General features: G+C 31.8%; 2 protein-coding genes across 2 annotated transcripts; one reads left to right on the top strand and one right to left on the bottom strand.

The window, feature by feature from the left end:
• The first annotated feature begins 1,994 nt into the window (after nucleotides 1–1,994).
• Nucleotides 1,995–2,534, top strand: LOC107888025 (pectinesterase inhibitor 4). Its single transcript, XM_016812209.2, has one exon. It carries the CDS (start codon nucleotides 1,995–1,997, stop codon nucleotides 2,532–2,534), a length of 540 nt encoding a protein of 179 aa, XP_016667698.2.
• Nucleotides 2,535–12,092: 9,558 nt separating this feature from the next.
• LOC121217821 (uncharacterized) lies at nucleotides 12,093–17,086 on the bottom strand. The gene is made up of 4 exons (XM_041094210.1): nucleotides 16,994–17,086; nucleotides 16,713–16,913; nucleotides 16,558–16,644; nucleotides 12,093–12,152 (listed from the first exon to the last, which is right to left on the bottom strand). The coding sequence occupies exons 1-4, from the start codon at nucleotides 17,066–17,068 to the stop codon at nucleotides 12,093–12,095; spliced, it is 423 nt and encodes a 140-aa protein (XP_040950144.1). The 5' UTR covers nucleotides 17,069–17,086.
• Between the last annotated feature and the right edge of the window lie 1,283 nt (nucleotides 17,087–18,369).

An 18,369-nucleotide genomic window follows, 5' to 3' on the forward strand; every position in this document is an offset into this window, starting at 1 on the left:
ATTTACATTATTTATCAAATCATACCAAAAAAGATGGAAAAATTACCATTCGTTAACTTTGCTTATCAATAATTCATCTTTAAAATTATTTAAAATTTTATAAAAATTATTAAAAGTATTAAAGAGTATTTTTAAAATTTTTTTAAATGTTTAAAAATTAATTAATTATAGATGTGGCATACACCTGGATCAACAAAGTTAATAAATATTAATTTTTTTACCCATTTTGAGGTAATTTGACAAATAATGTAAGTTAAAGAGCTAAAAGAGAAAAAAATTAAATGAAAGACTAATTTTTTTTTGTAAAATTAGAGAGTTAAATAAGTAATTATTCCATAAATTTATGATAAACTTTTTAATTGGCTTAAGGGTACAAAAAGCCCTCAAACTTTTTCAAAAAAAGTAATTAAGCCCCTATTTTTTTGCACTCATTTGAATATTTAAACTTTCAAAATGCATCAAAAAGGCCCTCAAACCTTTTAAAAAACAATTAAGCCCCTACTTTTTTTTTTGCACTCAATTGGATACTTGTACTTTCAAAATGCATAAAAAAGACCCTCAAAATTTTCGAAAAAAGCAATTAAGCCCCTTCTTTTATTAAAAATTAGAAAAAAATATAAAAAATTAAAATAAATAAAAGCTATAAATATTATTAAATTTTAATAAAAATTAAAATATTAAAAATTAGAAAAAAATTGTAAAATTTTATAAAAATCATAAAAATATTATAAAATGTATAGTAATATAAAAAAATATAAATTTTTATAAAGTCGTAAGAAAATTATACAAAATGTAAAGAAATATAAATTTCATAAATTTTTTTTATAAAAATTATAGTATCAAAAGAAACATTTTATAATTTTTCTATAACTTTTATTTTTTTATCATTTTTGGCCACATGTCACACCGTGTAATGACACGTGATGACTTTAAATGAAAAAAAAGGGGTCATTAATTTTTTATGATTTTTATAAAATTTTACAATTTTTTTTCTTTTACTATTTTTAGTAAAAAAATTCTAATTATTAATATATTTTATATTTTATTAAAATTTAATAAATTTTCTAAAATTTATTTTTTTAGTTTTTATAAATTTTTTTCTAATTTTTAATAAAAGCAGAGGCTTAATTGCTTTTTTAAAAAATTTTGAGGGTCTTTTTAATGCATTTTGAAAGGTCAAGTACCGAATCGAGTGAAAAAAAATGCAGGGGTTTAATTGCTTTTTTTGAATAAGTTTGAAGACTTTTTTTATGCATTTTGAAAGTTCAAGTGTTCAATTGAGTGAAAAAAAAAGTTTGAGAACCTTTTACACCCTTAAACATTTTTAAATTTGACACATTTATAAAATAATTTGTTATTAAATTAAATAACTTACCAACTTGAAATTAAGTCACCTAATTTTGAGATGAAATAGATTCATAAAACAAAAAATGATAGGAAAGCCGCGTTCATGCACTTAAATTGTGTTTAAATACGTAAGAATGGGAGGTACAAAGTTGAAATGTAAATGTAAGGAACCGCTAATTATTTATATCCATAATACATAAATATGTGGGAGAGTGCATGATATTGATAGAAATGTAGACAACCTCAGCATCTACTATATCTCTGAATTAATTATAGTTCACGTTCTAATCCTCTTTTTTTAGTTTGATTTATACTCTTTAATATTATCCTAAACTAATTGACTTGCTATTTAATAAACAGACATACAGTCGATAACAACAGTACGTATCAAGAAGCAAAATATTTTTATTGCTGGTGCTAACAAATAAAAACCAATTAATTAAAACATTAATCAGGGTCCCCCCCTCACCTGAAATTATTCTAATTCTGCCTATAAGTAGTGATCCATAATTCCTCGCACCATCACCAAAACACAAGATAGAAATCTAAGTAGAAACGAAGTTAAAAGTTTCACAATGTCAAGCTCCTCTTTCCCATTAGTCTTCCTATTTTGCTTTTCCTTTCTTCTTCTTCTCATGTCCACTTCCATGCAAACTATCTCAGCCGCTACTACTAACAAAGCTTGTCTCAAAACTTACAAAAAATTTATCAAATCTGCCTGCAATTCAACCACATATCCCAAAGTTTGCTACAAAGCTCTCTCCCCCAGTGCATCCGCCATTAAAACAGATACTGACAAGCTTTGCAGCATTGCCTTGTCCTTCACTCTAAACGCCACATACAATGCATCTTCATCCATAGATTCGTTGTCGAAAATGAAGGGATTGAGTCCGTCCGAGAAACAAATCATCAACGATTGTGCTGAAACTACAGGTGAGGCAATCTACGAGCTGGAGAATTCCTTGAAGGCATTGGCTAATTTACAAGGCTCGGATCACAAGGCTGATGAGATGAGCGATTTAAAAACTTGGGTGAGTGCTGCCTTGACAGATGAGTACACTTGCACGGATGAATTTGATGGGCAGAAAGTAAGCAAAGTTGTTAAGAACACAATAAAAAAGAAAGTGCTGAATCTTGCCAAATTGACCAGCATTTGTTTGGCTCTTTTCAATCTTCTGGAGTACTGATTTAGTGTTGTCATTAATAATTCTCCAAGTTAATTACATGGGAAGGGTTTTGTGATCTTTTAGATACATGCATTATCGATGTAATATAATTTGTAGCAATATGAGATATGCTGTTACACTTAATTTACATGTTTTGTTTCTTGGTTCACCCAACTTTGTCGTCCATTTTTAAGATACACATTATGATCTTCATATTTGCTTCACATTTAATATACTTACAATTTTTATTTATTTAATTTAGTTTCTATGGGCACGTTTAATATATCTATTTTTTAACATAAAAGTCAACTTATCACAAATTTTAGAAATATATGTTTATCATTGTTGATATATTTATAAATTGAAATCACAAATTTAAGTTTTATCATGTTTAGATTTATTCTTATTTAAATTTAAATATATTCCAATTTTTAATTTATTGTATTTTATTTTATTTAGTTTTAGTTCTTGTTGATTAAAAGATTTTATTGGAATTAAATCAAATTAGACGTACAACTTTTATAATTCAGTTATAAAATACCAATTAATGAAAATATAAAAATGTTAATGAAAAACTAATATATTATTGAACAATAAAATAACAAGACAGGTGAGGGCTAAAAAACGAAGTCATTATGTTATCTGGATCTAGACATCTAGCCCAACAGGAGCCAGACTTATGAGCACTTTCAATGCACGAAAAATAAAAGATAAACAATTACAATAATCTTGTAGCATGTGCTTCATTCGAGCGTCATCTGTACTCCCCAAGAGTAAAGGAGTTTACAAAAATAATTATAATAAATAAAACTTGCTTGACATTACAAAGTACAGTAATTGAAAATCCACATATTTAAATTTAAATTATAATAAATTTGAATAGAATTTATATATGGTGGGATATGAACTTAGAATAATTTAGGAGAGAATCCGCACATAACAATTAGAGCTTGCAAAATAGGTCTGAGTTCGTGTTGATACGAACTCGTAATGATTCGACTTTGAGAAAGCTCAAACTCGTAACAAATCCAAGCCCGAGAAAGTTCGAGCCTGACAATGTTGAGATGTTTTTATATCTGATAAATAAATCATTCCTAAAATTTAGGGATTACCAAATATGATTGAGGATTTTTCTCGTATTTAATTTTGTTATTTTTAGCTTTGAACTTGTTAATTTTAGCTATTGTAAAGCCAACAAAAGGCTGGAACCATTTGGAGTTATTCATCAATTCAATAAAACTCATCTTCTGTCATTTGAGTTAAGAGCCCGTTTTCTCTCTTTCTTTACTTGTAAGTGCAACAATGGTATTCGAGCCAGACTTTTTCTTGTTAGCCTAGAAAAGGTTTTAGCTATGGCCTTAGAAAGTAGTTTTGTTCAAGCAACCATTCCCCATTTTGATGGTCACTTTAACCATTGGAGTATACTAATGGAGAATTTCCTACAGTTAAAAGAGTATTGCCTAATTGTTGAGGTAGGTATCGAAGAGCCTACGGAAGGAGAAACTTTGACGAATGCCCAGAAAGTAGAGTTCGAAGCGAGAAAGCTGAAAGATTTGAAGGCGAAGAAATATCTCTTTCAAGCTATTAATCGTCCTATCTTAGAAACTATTCTTTGAAAAAAACTTCTAATGATATATGGGATTCTATGAAGGAAAAGTAATCAAGGCTCTGTCAAAGTGAAGCGAGCATAACTTCTAATGTGTTATATGCTCCTGCTTTAAAAAAATAATTTGTTGAGTGCTAGTCAACTATTAGAAAAGGGGTATGTTGTTACTCTTAGGAATGATGCTTTTGAGATTTCTGATCCATCTAGAAGACTTGTTACTATTGTAGAAATGAGTTAGAACAGATTGTTTTCATTGAAGATTAAGGTTGTTCAATCTTGTTTGGTGGCAGAAGTTAAAGATCCTTCATGGTGTGTCATTTTCTCTATAGTCATTTAAACTTTGGCTGTTTGAATATATTTGAAAAAAAGTATGGTGACTGATCTTCCTCCAATTTATCTCTCCTTCCCTAGTTTGTGAAGAACGTGTTGCTGGAAAATAACACCGATCTCAATTTCCCAGATGCAAGTCATGGAGAGCAAAAGAGGTATTGGAGTTGGTAAACTCAAACATTTGTGGGCTAATAAATCCAATTTCTAATGTAGGTAAAAGATATTTTATTACCTTTATTGATGATTATTCTTGTAAAACTGGGGTTTACCTTTTATAAGAAAAATCAAAGGCTTTTAGTGCATAAAAACTTCAAGGCTCGTGTTGAAAATGAGAAGGGAATGACCATTAGGCTCTCCAAATTGATCGTGGTGGTGAATATTGCTCCCAATTTCTAATGGAGGTAAAAGATATTTTATTAGCTTTATTGATGATTATTCTTGTAAAATTTAGGTTTACCTTTTACAAGAAAAATCAAAGACTTTTAGTGCATTTAAAAACTTCAAGGCTCATGCAGAAAATGAGAAGGGAAGGACCATTTAGGCTTTCCAAACTGATCATGGTGGTGAATATTGCTCTAAGGCGTTTGAAGATTTTTGTGAATTTCATGGCATCCGAAGAGAGTTCACAACTGCTTATATACCACAAAAAAATGGTGCATCGAAGAGGAAAAAGAAAACCATTCTTAACATGGTTCGGAGCCTGCTAGTTAGAGGGGGAATTTCAAAGGTGTTTTGGCCAGAAGCTATAAATTGGACCATCCACATCTTGAATAGGAGTCCCACTCATGCTCTTCGAGATGTGACTCCGAAGGAGGCTTGGAGTGGAAAGAGACCAGTGGTAGATCACTTCAGAATTTTTAGGTGCATTGCCTATGCACATGTCCTAGAGGAGAAAAGAAGGAAGCTTAATGATAGAAGTGAGAAGTGCGTCTTTCTTGGTATTAGCGAAACATCAAAGACATACAAATTGTTCAATCATGTGACAAAGAAGGTCGTGAGTAGACGGGATATTATGTTTGATGAAGAGAAAACTTGAGATTGGGATGAAACACAACTTAATCAAGTCATTTGTGATAATAAAATTGATAAAATACCCGAGAATACTTCTCCACCAGCCATAAAGTATTGCCTACACATGGAGAAGAAACTAGTGCAACAGCTGAAGCACTTCATCATGTTCAAAGAATGCCCATATGGATGCAAGATTATGAAGCAACCGAAATTGGAGAAAATGATAATGTAATTGCTCATTTTGCATTATTGCACATTGTAACCCAACAAGTTTTGAAATTGCTGTCAATGAGGCAAATGAAAGAGGCAATTGTAGCACCCCATACTTGACCTGATTGCTGGGTCTGGGTACCCAATGTCACAACTAACCCGAATTACTTAACAATGCTTCCATTCAATTACTTACAACCTTAGTTAATATTAAATTATACATCCATTTCTACTATAAAACCTTTACTCAATTTCATAGATGACATCTAATTTCAAATTTTAAAATTTAAAATATATTTTATACCATACAAGTATTAAGTTCTTGCGACCTTTCATCCTTATTAGGAATGAGCAAATATTATAATAAATACTAAGACTTAAGACTTTACTATGGTTACACTTAATAAATCCCTAAGGCATGGCCTCTAAGGGTGCCCCTCTATATGCATGAAACAACTACCACCATTTGCGAGAACTTGGCGAAGTTTGACTTGTTCCCTCTACAAGAACCTCTGGTCATCTATAGACCCTAAAACTTCTTGTATATCACTGAGTGCTCCACAGATTTCTAGGCGTAGTCAATACCTTGCTTTCTCTGAGTTAACTGTTGGTGGACACCTTCACAGATTTAGTCATAGAGGTATTCTTCCAAATAACATTTTCTTCTAGGATTTGTCCCTGTCCAAAATCATCTCAAGATTCCATAACGTCAACCATATGTATGGTTATATAAATTAGAAAATTTTAATAGCGGGCTAGTAGATGTCACACCACTAATGCAGATTTTTATTAAACTCTAGAAAGACTCATTGTATTGCCTAGAAATTTTCTTCTTATGCACTTAGCCTATACTTAAACCTGGCTTCTAAGGCAGACCCAATTACTGACATTTTCATTTGTTGACTTGAATAAGAGACTTGGCAGATACATAAACTCTCTATTTCCTTGTGGACCTATATCTACAAGACAGTCTCGTAAGATTTTCCCACTTCAGAACTTTTTACTAAGACACTTCAAATAGCAGGTAGTTCCCAATAGATCCTCTCCTTCTTGGATCTCCCTTGGCGAACCTCTAAAATTGATAGTCTAAAGTGGCTACCCCTCACTATAAAGTCCTAACAGACATCCGCATCTTCTATTAGTTTTGGATGTTCTAAGAATTCCCTCTTATCTCTAGCGGACTTCTAATGGCGGGTACCTATTTGTCAATACCTTGAAGGAAATACCCCTTCCTTTCACCCATGATCGTGTTCAAGTCACTTCTACCAGTTCTTTTTACCCTCATAATTTGGTGGATCTTCTCATTAACACGCTTACTCACATTCTCCAACACGTATTGATCTATATATCAAACTACTTGCCACGCGAGACACACAATGACTTTCCTTTTTATACCCTAATATGCTTCACTGTTTACTAACCCAACGGGATCCAATTCGCCATAAGTATACCTATTCATCACAGGATCGAGCCATGGCTATCCATGTACTTTTGATTCTAAAGAATCGGAAAACCACTTTCAAGGTGTTGCCTTGAAGGACCTATATACTGTTTATATGGTGTCGCTTCGTAGGACCTATATACCGTCATCACGGTGTCGCCTCGAAGGACCAATTGATAACCGTCGTTATAGTGTCGCCCTAAAAGACTATGTCAATAATTGTCGCCACAGTATCGCCCCAATGGACCAGTCGATAATCATGGTCACGGTGTTGCCCTAAAGGACCAGACGATATTCATTCCACGATACTACCAAACTCCCTTGTATCCCTTTTTAATCTGTCCGTTCCTCTATTTCACCATTATCCTATCTTCACTATGTAACACCTTAAAACCCGACCTAAAAGATTTGACAGAATTGTGAAGGTCACATTATTGAATTCAAAATTCCTTTTCAAAAGTTAACCTCTTTGTTTGTTCAACAAAATTTAGTAAAAACTAAATTAATGCGTTGCAAATAATGTTCGATTAACGTTAACAATTAAGTAAAAAATAAACCAATTTGGTGTTGTTGAACAGTTTTCAAAATGCATCAAATTCGGTGATCCTAAACCAAAATTCAAAACCAGTATTACAATAGAAAACATGTTTACCTTTTAACAAAAGACTACACGTCATTTTTCAAAAAAAAAAAAAAACAAATCGTGTGAACTTTAGAACAGTTGTGAAAAGACTAGTTAAAAATCACATGCGAAATTTTTCAGAAAACTTTGTTCAAAAACTGAAAACCCAAAATTTAACGAATAATTCAATCACAAAACCCATACCACAGTTTGTATAATCGACTTACAAATAATTTTTAAACAAACCATAATAAGCTTATGGAAATTTTAAATAAACCGACCATCACCAAAACTTTTTGAGACTTCCGATGTGCCAAAACTAGAGCTTAACCACGATCAATACCTGAAAGAAAGAAATCTAAGAGGGAGTGAGCTAAGCGAGCTCAGTGTGAATATTAAAACTAAGCTGTTAGATCGAGTTGAGACAAAAATTAATGAATGTAAACATAGTAATAGAAAATCTTGTAAATTGGCATCTCCACTGAATTAACTTACTCGCAAAATCAACATTCCCAACAGATATGCCAACCGAAACACATAGAACTACATAGATCCATATCATGCATATTACCTTACCACAATACTGTAACAATTTACCTACTGATGATTAAACATTCACAATCAATATAAACACAAAGAATCATGCTCGGATGAGTAGCAAATTAAAACCCACCTAACCAACCGAACACCACTTCATCCACCCTGCACACCATATTAGGGCTACAGTAGGCCTATCCACTCTACACACCCAAAATGTGGAACTAATCCACTCGAATAAAAATATGTAATTGACCTGACATATGTATAATATAATGCGGTAAACCGCTATATAGAACATAGTAGATAAACTTCATTTACAACCAAATCCCAGATTTTATACAAATCCATGAATGCACACCATTCGTTAACAGACTCATCGAAAAAGAGGTATATTTTCAGTTGAATACATTCAGAATCAGTTATACTTGTGTGCATTTACTATGTAATATCTCAAAAGCCATTTATCACATCACAATAACACATAAATAACAATTAGTTTTAGTCCTATAATTGCAAATACACATATGATTCTAAGTTGAAATAGAGTCCTAAACACATTTACAGAGGACTCAACGAACGTTGGACTACATAGGAGCTAAAACGAGTCAATCCACAACACAAAACAAAAATCTACGAAACAGAGCCACACGACCATGTGGGAGAGTCTAAGTCATGTGAAGGGTCTATATTGTCATGTGAAAGAGGGACACAGTCGTGTGAAAGAGGCACACGATGTGCGGTAGAGACACACGCTGTAACACCCCTAACCCGTATCTGTCGCCAGATTAGAGTTACAAGGCATTGCCAAACAAGACATAGTTTTCAAACATTCACAAATTTATACATGTCATATTTGCATTATATGAATCATATGACTGATTAAACATTAAACATACATTATAAATCATGATACAAAATACAATTCATAACTCAAGTCAGATATAATATACTTTTAAATCTAAACACATTTAAATAAATGCATATAATAAGCTGAATACATCTTGAACGATAATGTACTCCCATAATCTACCTTAACATAGATGTACAAAGCTCATATCTATTTAGCAAATTTATATATAAGTATTTTAATAATAATTAGAAAAAGTTACTATTCATTTGGTCAATTCTCATCTCATTAGACGAATATACACATGCCTATTACCATTTCCCTTCCAACTTTATTTCATTACTAAACAACTATGTAATCACACATGGAAGCATATATAAACATACTATAATTTGCATTTTATAAACGCATCATTCATATATATATATATTACCTTAACCTTAAAAAAACTAACCAAATCAAGTCATTAACGACATAAACATATGCTCATTGATCCTACCTATTACTAGTCAAATATAAACATGTATTATACTTGACTTATCCTTCAATCATACCCAAAACTAATCTATTCAATACATGTTTGGCTATAATAATTGAATTAATATATTACCACAAGTAGCTCCCATCAACCAAGTTTATGAAATTAAAATCCATCTTCAAAACATATTTAATATATATATCACCTCATTACATTTTATAAATAAATACTTCCAAACATATCATAAACCATAATTTAATAAACACACACACAACCATTAACTTAGCCATTTCAAACCAAACTTCATATAAACATATCAAATGCATTTTTATAACTAAGTTCAAATTATCTATCTCTAGCCGTACCTATTGGTCAAATTTTAACAATGATATAAGCATCACTTAACCCATTTAACGTATACCAAATATCTAACATACATCCAAATTTTAACTCGTTTCCAAGCCAAATTATAAATCTATACATAACACCAAGCATAACTTTATAATCATCTATTCAATTAAGCTATCTTCATAACCAAACATCACAACCATGATCATTATAAAACAGACCTTTAAAATGTGTTAAAACACAACCAGATATACACAACATTAATTTCATAAATAAGCCATTTTCGCATGGTTATCATATATATATATACTCTAAAATCAAACATAACACAAACCAACCTATACATGCCATAGGTTAAAGTTCAACTTTTTATAAGTACCAAAAATAAACGATAGTGTGATAGACTTCGTTAACGATCCCTGAGCCCGTAACTATCTTCCAAAATCTATAAATTACAAAATAAACATACTCACAGTAAGCTATCAAAGCTTAGTAAGTCATAAGCAAATAAAACATTTAATAGCATAATCAACTCAATTAACCAAACCAATTTATGCAATTATAATCACTTATAATTTCAAGCTTATAATTTTATATGTAACATATACTTTCGTAAACAACTTAACATACCCAAATATACACTTGTATATACATTACTAATACATTCTCCAATTTCAAAGTCATGTTGGCATATATATCTGATTAGTCACGTGTATTCATTTAAACATACTCATAGATCAAGCTTTTAAATCACATACTTATACCTATCATAAGGCTGAATATGTATATTATATTCACACATATATTTATAATAGCAATTTGAATTATTTTTATTACATATAAATTAACTAACTTACCTTATTGCCAAATAGGTAACCAAACATTACATACCTGATCGTTTTAGCTCGTTAAACTCAATCGTTCATAATTTATCATTGCCCTTTGAACCGTTCAGAATCGAATAGGATACTCGGATAATCACACATATCGTACAATGCTATCTATCCAGACATGGTCTTACATGTAATCATATATCAATGCCACTGTCCTAGATAGGGTCTTACACGAATCACATATACGATGCCGATGTGTAACACCCCTTAATCCCAAACCGTCGCCGGAATAGGGTTACGAGGCGTTACCGAACATATTGGTTAATTTACAAACAATTCATGAATAAACAACGAATATATTAAAATTAAATCATTATGTCTCTTTTATGAACCCTCGAGGCCTAAATCACGTATTATAAATGAAAAAGGACTTATTCAAGTACTCCGAAAATTTTTCGTAATATAATTATTATTATTAATATTTCAAAAAAAATTCAATATAACCCCTTTAGAAACATCTAACCTTCCCTGCAATTTCAAATTTGCAACCAATTCAACACAACAACAACTCAACAAATACAATCTTCATCCAAATCACATTCGTTTCATAACAATATCACTAATCCTTATTTTATCTAACATTATATCGATTAATACTTTCAAGTAGTTTTTAAACATCTTAGTTAATTTCCATTCATATCATATATCAACTTATATTAACTTAACTAATATATTCATGAGTTAATACAAGACATAGTCATATAAGCTCTTATACATGCCATATAAACCATTTAAAGTATTTATAACAAAATCTACCGGAAAATTGAGATAGTGTGACTTGAGCGTGATGATCCGATCCTCTGACCCTCCCGTTAATCTACAAAGAGCAATAAAAATTACAAGTAAGCTGACTATAGCTTAGTAAGTTCGACGGCTTTAACCATAAATCTTACCAAATATTAGTTTTCCAAAATTCAAATCATATGGACATTTCAAGTAAGTTACTTTCATCCTGTAAGTCATAATCTCATTTAAAAAAAAATTTTACTTAATTGAGCTGAATAATAATAATGATAACATTACTTACATTTCTTTTTCCACATGTTACATTTACGACTTACCAACTTGTCCATTTAAGGAAGGACTTACGGATTTGAGTACATCGTGATCTGAAGCCCGAAGTTTAGCTGAAGCACATAAGTGCTAAACGGAAGCCCGAAGGCTAACAGAAGCACATAAGTACTAAATGGAAGCCTGAAGGCTAACTGAAGCACATAAGTGCTAAACGGAAGCCCGAAGGCTTCCGTAGGTAACTAAAGCACATAAGTGCTAAACGAAAGCCCGAAGGCTAGTTGAAGCTCATCAAAGCTGAACTGAAACCCCAAAAGGGTTAACTGAAACTCATATGAGTTAACGAAAGCTCGTAAGAGCTAAACGGAAAGAAAGCATGAGAATTCGCAACAAATGCTGAATCTCGGTTTACTTGGATAATTTACCGTCAATTCATCTTTTTCACTGAACAATCGTACTCATTTCCTGTGTTTCGTTCATTCGAAATACTCATTTCAATTTCGTAACTTTTGTACATAATTTACTTATTTTCAACAATTAACATACATAAATATTAATCACCATTCATAAAATAATATTAAAATTTAATAATTTAACCGTACGAACTTACCCGGAATAATTTGCAGTAGTTGTAGAAATTTCTGAAACTATTTCGGAATTTTCTCTTTTCCTCATTTATCCTCAATTTTTTGATCTATAATATAAAATTTTTCACTTATCAGTATTGACTTCACATTCATTCTATTTCACATCCTTAATGTTTATAACCCGATTATAAGGAACATTAGCTGCAATTTAACTATTTACCTATGTGTATTCAATGTTGTCCATCCGTGTCATAGTCACTAAATTATTTTTATCTTGAGCTACAGAAGTCAAAATTAGGATCCGCTAATTTTCCCTGAAAGTAGACTCACATATCTTCTTATCATAAAATTTTCAGAATTTTTGGTTTAGCCAATAAGTACAGTTTATTCTTTAAATTCACCCATGTTCTGCTGTTTGACAGTTCTGACCCTTCTTCACTAAAAATTAATTACCTCATCGTACAAAATTCAGATGATGTTCCCATTTGTTTCTCTTGAAAATAGACTTATTCATAACTTTAAACATATAAATTTACGCTCCTAATTATTTTTTTTTCCAATTTTTGATGATTTTCCAAATTCAGAATAGGGGAACCCGGAATCATTCTGACCTTGTCTCACTAAATTTATTATATCTCATGATTTACAATTCCATTGCTTTCAGCGTTTCTCCTATAAAAAACTAGACTCAATAAGATTTATTTTCAGTTTTTATTCATCCTCTAATTCGATTTATACAATTTTTTGTGATTTTTCAAAGTTAAACTATTGCTGCTGTCCAAAACTGTTTTAGTGAAAAATGTTGATTTCCATTTTGCCCCAAATTTCACAGCTCATACAATTCAGTCCTTGCTCAACTAACCCCTCAATTAAACTAATTTTTCTCTGTTAATACTTTACCTAGACATTATAAGTTATTTCACAACTATTTAAATTCAGAATTTCCACATAAAACCCTAACTTCAAACTCTTTCACCATTAGGTTCCAAGCATTCACTTTCTATTCAATTCTTTCAAAAAAAATCAGCATATAAACAATTTAAAGCTCTAATTCCATGCTAAATCATCATATACTTCTAGCACATATTCATAGCAACTTTCAATTTCTTTTATAGAATAAAAAACTAATGAATTCAACAAGTGGACCTAGTTGTAAAAGTCACAAAAACACAAAAATTTCAAGAAATAATAAAGAATTGAACTTACTTGCAGTAAAAATATGAAAAATCAACTTAAGAAAACCTTCTATGGTATTTTTACTGATGAGAATGCAGAAAAATAAAGAGAAATCTAGATAATTCCACTTTAGTCCTAGCTTTATTAAGTAAATTTTGCAATATTCCAATTTTGCTCTTAATTCATCAATTTTCCTACTGATTTCATGCCCCTTGCTGTCCAGCCCAAATAGGCCTTGAGTCTATTTGCCTTTTAAACCCTCTTTCTTTTATCATTTAAGCTATTTAATCATTTTCCATAATTTTACATTTGTTACAATTTAGTCCTTTTTATTCAATTAACTATCGGAACTTTAAAATTTCTTGACGGAACTTTTCTCTATAAGCATTTATAAAAATATTTATGGCTCGGTTTAAAATTTTCAAAGTCTCGATACCTAGTTTCCGATTCTAATTTTCAAAGTCTAGTACACTATTCACTATTTCAAAAATTTTCCTAACTTCACATTTAACTTATATTCACTAAATTAATAATATTTTCTACTCATATGTCGGATTTAGTGATCTCGAATCACTATTCCGACACCACTGAAAATTTAGGCTATTACACCTTGTCCCAGATATGGTCTTACACTCAATCACATATCATAAATCTTATGTCATGACATATGTATCCTAGCTATTCCTATGGTTTGTACAGGGCTTTTCGGATGTCGTAACGTGATCTAATCGAACTTGAACACATTATTTCTAGGCATAATCAGATTCAACAATCTCAATTATAAGTCCATAATATTCAAATCAGCATATCAAGTTAATTTACATTCAAAATTAAAAATGTTTATTTGCTTATAGACTTACCTCGGATATCAGCGAACGATATAAAACGACTATTCAACTATTGTTTGTTTTCCCCTGATCCAAGTCCGATTTCTTTAGTTCTTGATCTAAATATATTTAAAATAAAATAATTCAATATAATTTCATTCAATTTAATCCAAAAACACATAAATGGGCAAATTACCATTTTGCACCTAACATTTTACACTTTTTACAATTTAGTCCAAATTGCACAAAACACAAAACATGCAAAATTTGTACACACCATGCTTAGGCCGAATACTCCTAGTGTTCATACAAGTCCACACATTTCATTTATTTCACATTTTTGTCCTTCAATTTATTATTTTTGAAATTTAGTCCTAATTACTCAAAATCATCAAAAATTCCAATACAAAATATGTTAATGTATCACATATCTTTTATTTTCCATCATCAAACAATAAAAATCACAAGCTTTCAAAAATGGCAAAGCTCAAAATATTCATCAAAATAAAAAATTCAAGCATGGGCCACTACAGGAAAACAGACTTTTAGCGGCGCTTTTTTTAGCCTTTAGCGGCGCTTTTAGGCGCCACTAAAAATTTTAGCGGCGCTTTCTAAAACGCCGTAAAAAATGCTGCTATATGTAACGCCACAAAAATTTGTGGCATTTATTGGAAAAAAACGCCGCTAAAGGTCAAGGCTTTTAGCGGCGTTTGTGGGAAAAGCGCCGCTAAAGGTCAAGGCTTTTAGCGGCGTTTGTGGGAAAAGTGCCGCTAAAGGTCAAGACTTTTAGCGGCGTTTGTGGTAAAAGCGCCGCTATAGGTCAAGGCTTTTAGCGGCGTTTGTGGGAAAAGCGCCGCTAAACGTCAAGGCTTTTAGCGGCGTTTGTGGGAAAAGCGCCGCTAAAGGTCAAGGCTTTTAGCGGCGTTTGTGGTAAAAGCGCCGCTATAGGTCAAGGCTTTTAGCGGCGTTTGTGGGAAAAGCGCCGCTAAACATCAAGGCTTTTAGCGGCGCTTTTTTACAAACGCCGCTAAATTTGGCAGATTTGTAATATTTTTTTTCACCAATATCCAGCCCTTCCTGCATTAAAATCCAACCAAATACAACAAATATAATATAAAATGCAGCCAAAAACAACAAATTTAACATAAAAATACAACTAAAAATATTAATTCTAAATGATACTTCAAATTTAACTAAAGATATATGATATAATTAATAATAAAGTATAATTTAAAATATTTTTACAATAATGTTAAACGTGACAAAACTTAAAAACATTCTTACAATAAGAAAACTAATGTCTAAGACGGCGGCTTTTACGATTGTTGAAACATATGCATCATCTGCTGAAGCTGTAGCTGGAGGTCATCGTACTTTTTGCTCTATTCTGCTACCATTGCTCGTGCTTCTGCCTCTCTCGCTGTAGCCGCTGCCTCCCTCTCTGCTGCCTCTGCTCTAAGTTGTTGCTGGAGTTCTTCATATTTTCGTTGAACCTCGGCAATTTGCTCAACCGTGTTCGCTTGCATCTGAGCTATCTGGTCTCTTAACCTCTGAACTTCAGCTTGAGCTTGACTTCCGGAAGGCATGTATTGCTGGGAGCCGGATCCAAAATATTGGGTCGGGGTAACACCGGATCCTTGAAATCGAACCCTACCGTACCTTTCAGGACCCAAAACTTCAGTGATAATTCTGTTATCAATGTTGTCAAGATTAACAGAACTATCACTCGAAGCAATCGCTTCATATTCCGCCTTCTTCTCCTTTAGTTTCTCCTAAAAAATCAATTAAAGAGTTAGAAACGAAATATATAATAAAAAGAAATGCAACATAACTTAACATTTTTTAAAACTACTAATGATGAATTGAATTAAACAATTATAATTAAAGATTATAAATATTTAGAATAAATCAAATATTATTAAGTGAATATACCATAATTTCTCCAGCTTCGGATGTCATAGGAGATCCATCTTTCTTCCTATGCGTAATCTCAAAAAGCTGAAGGCGTCCAACTTTTTGTCTGGATTTGACTTCCTACAATATAGTAGTAAGAATATTATTTAATAATAGAAAGTTATTAATATTTGAAAGAATTAATAAATTCATAATACCTCGGCCTCAGCTACAGAAGCAAAACTTCTCGACCCTGCCGTGTGCGTGAATTTTTGTTTTTGCCTGCTGCTTGTTCCAACTCGCTCACGGTCCTACATAATAAAATTATTATTACGTATATAGTAAACACTATATATAAGAGTTTGGAAATACGCAATACCTCTCCTTTCTTTGAATTCCAAAATCTAACTGCATCTTCCCATTGATACCTCAGCATTCCTGGCGGAACATTTCTCAGTTTTTCCTCGAGGCTTATGTCTTTCTTAAAATATTGTTTCTTTAAAGTGCTTTTATTGTCTCTCCATCTTTTACCTAATGCCTTCTTGATATAATCATCGGAGACTTCTAAAGCAAATCTCTCCTAAAAAAACATAAGTTTAGAATGTAAATATAAATGAAACTTAAACCAAAGTATTATAAATTGCATTCACATTTTGTTACCTTAATATTAGCGAGAGCCTGATTTTTGTTGCTATCAGGCATGTGATGCCATGATTCGTAGTTGATGGGCAACATATTTGCATTTCGTGCTAAAATGCCAAAATAGCCTGCTAAAAGTCGAGCTTCAGATCCAACAGGCTGACCATGAGTATTTCTACTTACTTTAACACGCTCAACAGGATCTAAGTCGTATAAATCTCTAAGTAGCGTACGTCCTCGAACTCTGCGCGTCCCACCACTTTCAGCTGAAAAATGATATACTATTATTATAGTAAAATTGACAAATAATTCAATAATAAAAGTCAACACATGTAAAATGAACATAATATTACTTTGAAATTCTTCAGGCTCATCAAGTGTCTCCGGCACATTCGAAGATCCAACAACTATCTGCTGTTCACTATTTCTTTCTTCCGAATTTGGAGTATTCTGGACAATACTTAAATCTCGTACTCTTCTTCTACGCATTTTTCCTGCAATACACATAAAATAATTAAAGTTTTAGTAACAAATTACAACAATAGTAGTACATATAAAATAGTTAAATTATATAACATGACAAAGATTAAAATTATAATATTACATATATTTAAAAAATTGTAAAATCTTACTACATCATTATTCGTAAATATCTTCATCCACATCATGTCGAACCCATTGATGTTGTGTATTAGTACTAGGGATATTTTCATCTAAGTTTTGTTCTGGAAAAGGTAATGTTTCTGATCTTTCGACGATGTCATCTCTACTTCCATTACCCATGTCGAACAAGTCTCTAGGGGTGTTCCGGAGTACAACATACCAACCCTCATCAGTTGGATCTTTCGAATAAAAAACTTGTTTCACTTGAGAGGAAAATACATATGGCTCGTCCATCAATTGTTGTCCAGTGTGAATCAAGCGAGAGAAATTCACCATTGTAAACCCAAATTGATATTTTTTAATTCCTCGAGCAGTATTAACATTTGCCCAATCACACCGAAATAAGATAACTTTCCATCTGCCATAGTAATCCAACTCAATAATGTCGGTAAGAAGTCCGTAATACTCCACATTACCCTCAACCGGATTACTATCCCTAGCACTAGCATAACTTGTAATTGAAGAATTAACAACAACTCCACAATTTTGAGTTCTCCTCATTCTCTCGCGATACTTTGTATGAAATCTGTATCCATTGATGAGGAAGGCACTATATCTTTTTATTACTCTGTTCGGACCTTGGGAAAGCAATTTAACTTCGTCATTGACGTCCTTCCCACTCCAAACCTATTGAATCGAAAGTAAATTAAATAATTAAAAATGTATTATGTAAAAACATTCTTATTTGATTAACTAAATTTCGCGATTATATGTAACTTATTAACTTTAGTTAC

This window comes from Gossypium hirsutum, chromosome A03 (genome assembly GCF_007990345.1).
Source record: "Gossypium hirsutum isolate 1008001.06 chromosome A03, Gossypium_hirsutum_v2.1, whole genome shotgun sequence".
NCBI classification, from domain to species: Eukaryota; Viridiplantae; Streptophyta; class Magnoliopsida; order Malvales; family Malvaceae; genus Gossypium; species Gossypium hirsutum.